This window comes from Fopius arisanus, unplaced genomic scaffold (assembly GCF_000806365.1).
Source record: "Fopius arisanus strain USDA-PBARC FA_bdor unplaced genomic scaffold, ASM80636v1 scaffold00013, whole genome shotgun sequence".
NCBI classification, from domain to species: domain Eukaryota; kingdom Metazoa; phylum Arthropoda; class Insecta; order Hymenoptera; family Braconidae; genus Fopius; species Fopius arisanus.
This window is the reverse complement of record NW_011887752.1, coordinates 335,728-344,525: the sequence shown is the minus strand read 5'-3', so window position 1 is coordinate 344,525 and position 8,798 is coordinate 335,728. Positions and strand designations below refer to the sequence as shown.

At 31.2% G+C, this 8,798-nt stretch overlaps 1 protein-coding gene across 2 annotated transcripts in view; it reads right to left on the bottom strand.

Moving 5' to 3' along the window:
• Positions 1–6,373, bottom strand: part of LOC105263106 (facilitated trehalose transporter Tret1-like) — a 9,054-nt gene extending 2,681 nt beyond the window's left edge. Inside the window, exons 1-2 of one of the 2 annotated variants that reach the window (XM_011299102.1) lie at positions 6,313–6,373; positions 56–441 (exon numbers count right to left, since the gene is read on the bottom strand). In XM_011299102.1, the coding sequence (XP_011297404.1) occupies positions 56–441; positions 6,313–6,362 (436 nt within the window). In that variant the 5' untranslated portion in view covers positions 6,363–6,373. Of the gene's footprint in view, positions 1–55; positions 442–2,709; positions 3,178–6,312 lie in introns of those variants that run through there. The other variant, XM_011299103.1, reaches the window with a different exon arrangement.
• Positions 6,374–8,798: the final 2,425 nt, after the last annotated feature.

Below are 8,798 nucleotides of genomic sequence, written 5' to 3'. Positions count from 1 at the left end.
AGGTAAATCTGTCAAGTTCATTCCACCGATCTCAAGTTATTAAACCGATACTTACCGATCCAAGACCCCTGTGACTCATCAATTCTAATTGAACTGGAGTACGTGCTGCAATTGTACAAAGTCTCGTTGATAATACTGCAATTGAAATAATTGCCCTGGGTATCGTTCAGCACAACAGAACTATCGACGATAGCTTCGGCTGTTGCATTCAGCTGTGGAAGTGCTATCGCTGAAAATCCGAATGTCATTCCTGTATTGACAGTTCCCAATTGTGCAACAAAAGCAGCAGACACTTGTCGCAATGAACTGCCAAATTGTTGTTGATGATTTTTTCCATTCTCAGCATCCAAAGGAGTATTTATACTCGGCTGAATCTTTGGCAGTAATTTGTGGTCCATCAGGGTGGCTCTCTCCTCTGAACTTCGATTCTCTCCATTTTTCCTTCAAACGTCAAAACAAAAAAACAATTAGAGACAAGCATTGACAGTCACTTCGAGATTATTCTCTCTGCAGGTTTCAATTATTATTCCTCTACGGTTAGATGAATCGTTTTTTTTTTATTATCGCTGCACTTTTTTACTCTGAATGTCGATTAGAATGTCTCGATGTTCATCATTTTAATCGGGTGAAAAATAGACGGGAATTTCTGTTGATCACTCAATTACACTCGATTTAGCTCCTTTTTTTTGCGTCGAAATAGACATTTCGAGTTTTGACATCTGAGTCGAGGTCGAGGTGATAAGAATCGGAATGGGTAGCCATGGAAATCAATTACCGATTAAGATAAAGCGTACATATTTTTTAAATGTCATATTTTCTCCGGTTGTTAAATGACATTTTGAGCGACTAATATCAACCATTCCTTCAAGATCCATTAATTATCCGTTAATTCAGCAATTAATGTCAATTCAATTTCCAAGAGGGATTTCCAGTTTTTGGTTTATTTTTATTATTATTATTTTTATATTAGGAACCCAATAAATTCAACTTCTCTATTTTTTCTTCCATTCTTCAAGGAAGAATATAAAAAAAGATTTAAAATGAAATCCGATTTATGAAAATGAATAACATCAAATTTTTACGAACTAAAACTTTCGCTTTTTCTCAGACAGAATTTTGTTATTTAAAATCTCGAGAATTACTTAAATTACAAGAAACCCAAGAAATTCCATACCAAATTCTCTATTTTCTGTTGAACATTCTAAAGAAAAATTAAAAAAAATAAAAATAAGAAAAAATTAATGAAAATCGACGACTAATGAATAAAAAAATGACGTAATAACGGATTAAGCGGAGTGGTGTTGAATTTTATTGGGATTAACAAGAAGAACTTATAAAAAGCTGCGATAAACTTTTAAATGTTTATGTCTATTGATTCTAAATGACAAAAGCCTTCCTCAACTCCATCACCCACAAAAATGAGTCATCATCCTCGAGTCATTTATGTGCGAAAGAGAATAGCTGTTATTTTATCATTCGCTCTTCTTTATTCCATTTGGTCAATTCGTCAGTTGGATGTTATTTTAATACATTTGTAGAGCGGCTGTGGGTTTCCACGATAGCAAGGACACATATAACACCAGAGCAATCGTTTTATGGCACGTGCTCATCCCCACTGCCGCCTACGATTCGTTAAAAATACTAACATCAATAACAAACAATCAATTATTTATCCTCCAGCAATGTTGACACTTTCGAGACTTTATTATCGCCTCAGAGCTAAAAAAAACATTATTTTTTTAGTAACAATTTCGAATAATATCACCAGCGAAACTATAAACCTTTACGATTCGAATTTCACACTCTTCCGGAATAATTACCGATTTATTTCGAGAACTATCGAGTTAATGAGGAAATGTCATCAGAGCTTTTTTGTAGATAAATCATTTCCGGACAGGAAAGGTTTTTTCATATTTTTTCATCAAGCCAATAGTTTTATGGATAAATCGATGTTTATTAATGAATTAGTTTTTTGGTGCAATTGTCGTTCAAGTTCTAATTGTTAATATTAATTTAGATTGTTGCATGAAGCAAATACGAAATCGTGAAAAAACGGATAAGCATTTGAGTAATTTACTCAAGGCCGTGTGCAATGTAATCATTCTGTACAGCAATCAAATTATGATAATTAAAACTTCACGAGAATCGTCTGGAAATGATTCGAATGAAAAACACAATTTTTTAAATAAATCCTTAATAAATATTTCTTTTAAATTAATAATATCAACCGAACATATATTCTTATCTCTGGTGAACCTGTTGAGGGTATTTCATTAACAAATTACGGAAAAATGGAAGAAAAATAATTTTTTTAAAATAGTTATGGAATTCTTCGGTATTCACACGTGTCCTTCAGTTTTTAAATTGTTATTAACTACTATTCAGTGTACATGGAAAATATGAAGATCAAATGGCGATCATAATTCTCTCGAGCCGATTATCCATCAATGGACACTTCATTGCATAACTTCTGATAAATAGTTAATGAGTGACGTTATCTCGAAGGTAAATATGCGAAGTTGAACACTTGTAGTAAAAAATTGATAAATCCCGAACATAACTCGAGCGAAACCGAAATAATCAGAGAATATTTATCCCAAAAACTCAAAAAATTCCCCCCAAAAACTGAATTTTTCGACATTTCCACGGTAATAATATCCGATAATTTTTCGCAATAATCAACAATTAATTAATTATTTCTGTACTCACTCAGACATTGTCAATTTCACTAAATACTTGACGATTTAATATCACAATTATCGTAATCACTGAATTACTGGTAAAAAAATTTATTGACAATATTTATGGAGAAATGGATTGCCGGGTGGATTTTTTCGTCGGCCTCGATTCATTTGGGGGGTAATTTTAAATAATCTTGCTGATCGGATAAAAGCTTTTGTTTGGAGTAAAATTTATTGGCAAAATGAGAGTGACACATCGAGGATGCACTCGCGTCTCGAGCAAGACTAACCGTCAAAGCTCTTTATAAACGCGAGGTTTTTTTTTTTTTTTCAGGTCGTCAGAGTGTCTAAAGCGATACGAATGGGTTTTCTCGCCCTCTCACTCGGGTTTTCCTATTCGTTGATTACCAGAGAGGAATGGAGGGGTTGTCATGTGATATTTTGATATGCTTTCACCCTTGGACATCTAGCACATCAGCACTAAGTAATGAGGTGGGGGCAGCCGATATCTCATTGGCAAATAATGATACTTCTAATTAGATAATTACACACTAATTTTTGAGGTTTCAACAAAACTTTATCGCTTTGACAGCAATCGCTATTTTTTTTTTCATTCCGATTGTTTATTCGATTAGTCCATTTTTTTAGAACTGAAACGAAAGTATGAAAATAATAATAATAATAATAATAGTATTATCAATAATTAAGCAATTGTTAAGTAGCTTGACAATGGTGAATTATTGATTATTGCGAATGGAAATTATTGAATTGAAATAAATAATTAATTTCGGTTTTTGTTTATGGTTTTTAAAAAAATGGGTATAGACATTTAAATAATGGAAATTTCAAATATTTTTCAGCAATTATTTCAAAATAATTTGATTGACTAATTGAATAATTGATTAATTGAATTTGTGATAGACTGTACGTAAAATAATAATAATAATAACAATAATAATTGGATAATTGTTAATTCGTGTGGCAATTTTCAATAATAAATTGTAACTCAATTAATGTAAAATTTTTCAATTAAATCCTTAGAGATGAAAATTTTTGAATTGAAAAGAAATGTTTAATTTGAAATTCGTTTCCCGTTTTATTTTTCAGTTTGATGAGTCGAATTGTATTTTTAGAAGAGAAGATCATAAACAAATTGTTGACTTTCCTTCTGTTGATTGTGAGTGATTGACAATCAAATATTGTCAAGTCTTTTAACATCTTCCCGTTATTTCCCTAAATTCCGGTTTTTTCTCGATTTTCGATTCGATTAATTGAATTTTTGCACTAATTCCCACCGGAATATATCGAATTATTAACAAATTATAACTCAATCGTTTAATTATCTTTCTAAAACTCTTCAATTCCGATTTTAATTCCAACGGCATAAATTTATTTCGACGAGAAAAAAGGGGAAGAATTGTTAAAAATTACAAAATAAATAATAATTAAACACTTTTCATATCCTTTTATATCCATTTAATTGTTTTTCTATTAAAAAATCTGGGAAAAATTGTTAAAAATGAGGAAAAAAAATCTAATTAAACATTTTCTAGTTCAATTATATCCAATAATTATTATATATTATTCTGGTAGAAATTAGTTGAAAATCCTGATAGACCGAGTGGTTCTTTGGAGTGAATTCCTGTCTATCACTACAATAAACTCGCGATCGGTGATAAAATGATCAGCTCCATCTCGAAAGTCAGAAGAAATAAAAAAATTCATACTGGAGAGACAAAGAGGGAATAATTCTTATCTGTTATTGTCGTTGAGCCGATGTGTGCTCACGAGGATGAGACAAGCGTATCAATGATGAGAGAAATACGATACGAAACAGCTGGACAATGTGAAGATTCCCAAGGGTCAGGAGAGGACAATAAATCGGTTAAACAAGTTGGACCTCAGAACAATCCAATTCTCCCCTGGATTTCAAGGCTTCCTCGAGCTTTCCAGTGACAGAAAAATCATAAATCAATAGATAAGTCTGAACTCTTCAATCTAAGAGACTCTACAATAGAAAATGCTAATTTTATCGGTAAGCTATCGAGTCTAAACAACACGTTTACATCTACTTGTCTTTTTGCGTCGGTTCACGAGGTACAGGTGTGCGAATTGTCACGTTCTATTCTCGTGATATGAAAGTGCATCAACGACCTCGGAAAATCCATCAATCCGTCCCAATAACGGAAAAATCGCAAAATCGGTTTTAATTTTCATGCCGATTCCAATTTTATTTTCGATTTTTTGGATATTTTTCAATCGCGTGTTTATTTGTTCCTCAATTCAATTGTTTTTAATAAATCGGCATTCCTATATCTATATATGTATATAGTATATAACATATATATATATAGTATATAATGCCATGATATAACGGGGAAAATGCGGTTAAATCGGTTTCGATTTTTTAAATAGAATATTTGTTATTGGATAATTCAATTACAATTAACAAATTGGTATGTATAAATGTCGTAAGTATATAATGTAATGATATAATGGGAAAAATGGAAAATATATTTGAATTGGTTTTGATTTTCCGGGCGATTTCGATTTTCTTTCGGATTTTCTATTTCTCTATATAATTCCAATAATAATTCCAATTGCCAATTGTTTTTAATAAATCGGCATGTATATGTGTGAATAATATATAATGTAATGATATAAGGAGGAAAATGGGAAAATACAGAATCGTTTGCGATTTTCCGAGCGATTCCTTTTTTTTTATTTTTCACCAGAGATTTTTTTGGAGGAATATTTATTTTTCAATTTGTTGATTATTCAATTGTTCTTAACAAATTTGTATGGATGAATCCCATGAGTATTATTTTCATAATGTTATAGGGAAATTCGGAGGGAAAATGGGAAAAGCGGTTGACTAATTTTCGATTTTTGGGGCGGGCTCCGTTTTTTTTGTGTAGACCTTTGATAAAATAAAAAATATAAAAATAAAAATATAAAATATAAAATATCATGTACACTTCCTGGAAGATTTTATCGTATCACGGTTTCATTAACAATTCACGGAACTTCGGGATTAAAAATGAATAATTTAATAAAAAGAAAACTGCAAATTTTAGTTTAACTATTAATGGTAATTCATTAATTCAAAATGATTGAAAATTGCACTTTTTCATTGCACACTCGAATAAATTCAAAAATATTTGTTTTCCGGATGCTCAAAATCTCGAAAACCACCGGAATCTTCGAAAATTCGAAATTTTTCTAAAATTCAAAATTCCCTAATACTTCATTAAAGATTTCTTCATTAACAAAAAACTCAATCATTTCAAAATTCTTTGAATTTCCCAAATTCGAATTTCTCTTAAAATTTTCCGATTACTTCCCAAAAAAAAATCGATGTCACTCTCGCTCCACTATTTTTAAATTAAATTTCTCGAAAATTTCAAAAACGCACTCAAACACTCAACATGAATTTTGATGGAAAAACAAAATTTTCCGAGTTTCTTAAAAGAAAATTATATTATAATCAAGAAAAATTTTCACTAAATAGTTTTTTCACTGGATAGATCTGTTGAATCGCTCCTTATCACGGATAATCACAAACTCGGGATCAACTGATCGCCACAAGGGGTCAAATCTCACACTAATTAATCACCTGTCTCATACTCACTCCGACTGTGTAGGGAAGGTCTCATAATTAGCGCGAATTGATGAAGGCATGTCTGCGAATGGAGACGGAATGCAAATGCAGGTCCCGTTCCTCGCACTCGAATCGACGAGTTAAATAGTTCCTCCCCATTCGAACTCATAAGAATAATTATCATCAGGGAGAGTCCCGCCTGTTAGCATTAACCAGCATTAATCATTGAGTAATTGTAAAATTTTTTTTGATCCCCGACCTAGCGTCTGTCAAAAAATAAAAATAAACATAAAAGCCCTTGAACCGGGACTCATAAACTGAGAGAAATATTCAATAAAAATTACGTGTATTTTCCGTAATTCTGGAGCGAAATGTGATTGTCGGAAATTTTACGGAACTGTCACGTAATTTTTATCTAAGGTCACGGAAATTTTCCGCGGTTTTCCGTAATTTTTATCTGAATAATCGGTCAAAAATAACGATACCGTCATTTAAATTTTTCGAATCAACTCCGTAATCGGTAAGTGAACTGAAAGTTCCGTAATTTTTCCTAAATATTTCTCTCCGTGTAGTCAGTAAAAATAATTTCTATTCGCGGATCAAAGAATCAGTTAAAACTTTTTCTAGCTGCGAATCATTGAGTGACTGAAAAGAAAATTTTATCGAGATCTGAATCACAGAGTCAGTGAGCAATCATTAAAATTTTTGGGAAATTTTCCGGAATTTCTAAATTGCCGAGAATTTTACCGCGATTTCAAGTAAGAATTGTTTAAATAAAGCAATAAATAAATATGGATTTTTGAAATCTGATATTTCAATCGTTCTTTAAGAATGTGACAAGAAAATTGTTTTTCGATTAATGGAATATGGTGGGGGCAGAGAAACAATTTAAACGCAGTGGATTAAATACGTTAATTATAATTTATTAAAAATGGCACGAGGAAGAAATATCTGTTCTCTATGACCTGCTTCATCAGACTAAAAGTGGTCGAGACCAAAAGAAAAATGGTCATCACGAGACAAAGGATCCCCAGGTCCTTTACCACATGACCTAATTGTTTATGTTTATGTTTTAGTCCTAATATCTTTCTCTACGTTGATTCATTTTTAATAAATCTTAATCAGTTTATAAAAATCAATTCATAGAAGACTATATTCCAACATCGGTATTACCAATTTTTTTCTAGCAATCAAAAATAAATAAGTGATCGAGGAATTCTCACCCCTGGATTATTCCCTCGTAAATATTGCCAATTTACTCTGGTAATGTTACATCATCGAAACACCTCCTCCGTAAAGATTACGACATGTTTTTCACGTGATTCTCAAGACTGACTGGAGAAATGTCATCGCGAGATAAACAACAGCTGATGATGTCAAACCTGTTCAACAAATAAAAAAAAAAACATTTTCGGGACTTCATTAATTTCAATTTTTCCCTTTAAACTTGAATTTTCAATTATTCCATTAATATTGCTATATTCTAATCAACCAATTAAATCAAATCATTAAAATCGCCAACAAATAATGAGAATCAATCAAAACATTAATTTACCGCAAACATCAATTCAAATTAATTTCGTTTACAAATTCATTAATTAAACAATAATTTTTTATTAAGGTATTAATTAAGGAAATTATTACTTTCAATTAATCAATTACTTAACTAATTATCTATCGATTTGATTGGTTGATTGTTTAAATAATTTGTTGAGTTTTATTCTTTGGAGTGAATTGTATAATTATTCTCTTTAGATTTCTTTTGTTGAAGTGAAATAAATGTTGAAGGAAAGTTAGAGATCGAGTTGTTTTTTTTTAATTAATTTTGACGGCTTTTTCAGACATGTCGTCTGCAGGATGACACTAATTGTAGTGAATGGGAGATCATTGATCAATTAGATAATCAACAGTTTGCGTTTTATTGGGGCAATAGTCACTGACGTGTCCCTCGTTGGCTTTTCAAACAATTTAATTTAATTTGGACGCTCGCTGAATTTCCATCACACGTTGACTATCTTTGTGGAATGGAGTTCGAGGAGAATTGAATTGAGAGAATTAACCTGTTCGGATTTTAATGATAATTAGAGATTTTTTTTCATATTTTGTTTCATGTGACGTTTTGTTTTATGATTTATGCAGATTTTTTCTCGCGATTCTCGACGTTTTTATTATCGATTTAACAGGTTCTTTCTTGGGTTTCATGATTTATGGCAATTACACTTGAGTTCGAATTGGCAACTCTTGTATTTTTAATAATTAATTGGAAAATGTGAAACAGAAAATTGGAGAAAGATATCACGGAAAATTGTTATAGTTTTTTATTTTGACAAGTTGTAGATGAATTCTTCATGATAGTTGTTGAAAAATAAAGATGACAATAAACAATCGTTGAAAATTGATGATAATTGGATAAAAGTTGAGTGGGAGAATTTTATTGCGTTTTTTTCAAAAAATTTTGTACGGAGATGCAAATGGAATGAAGTGAATTTTTCATTTTTCATAAAAGTTGGTTTATC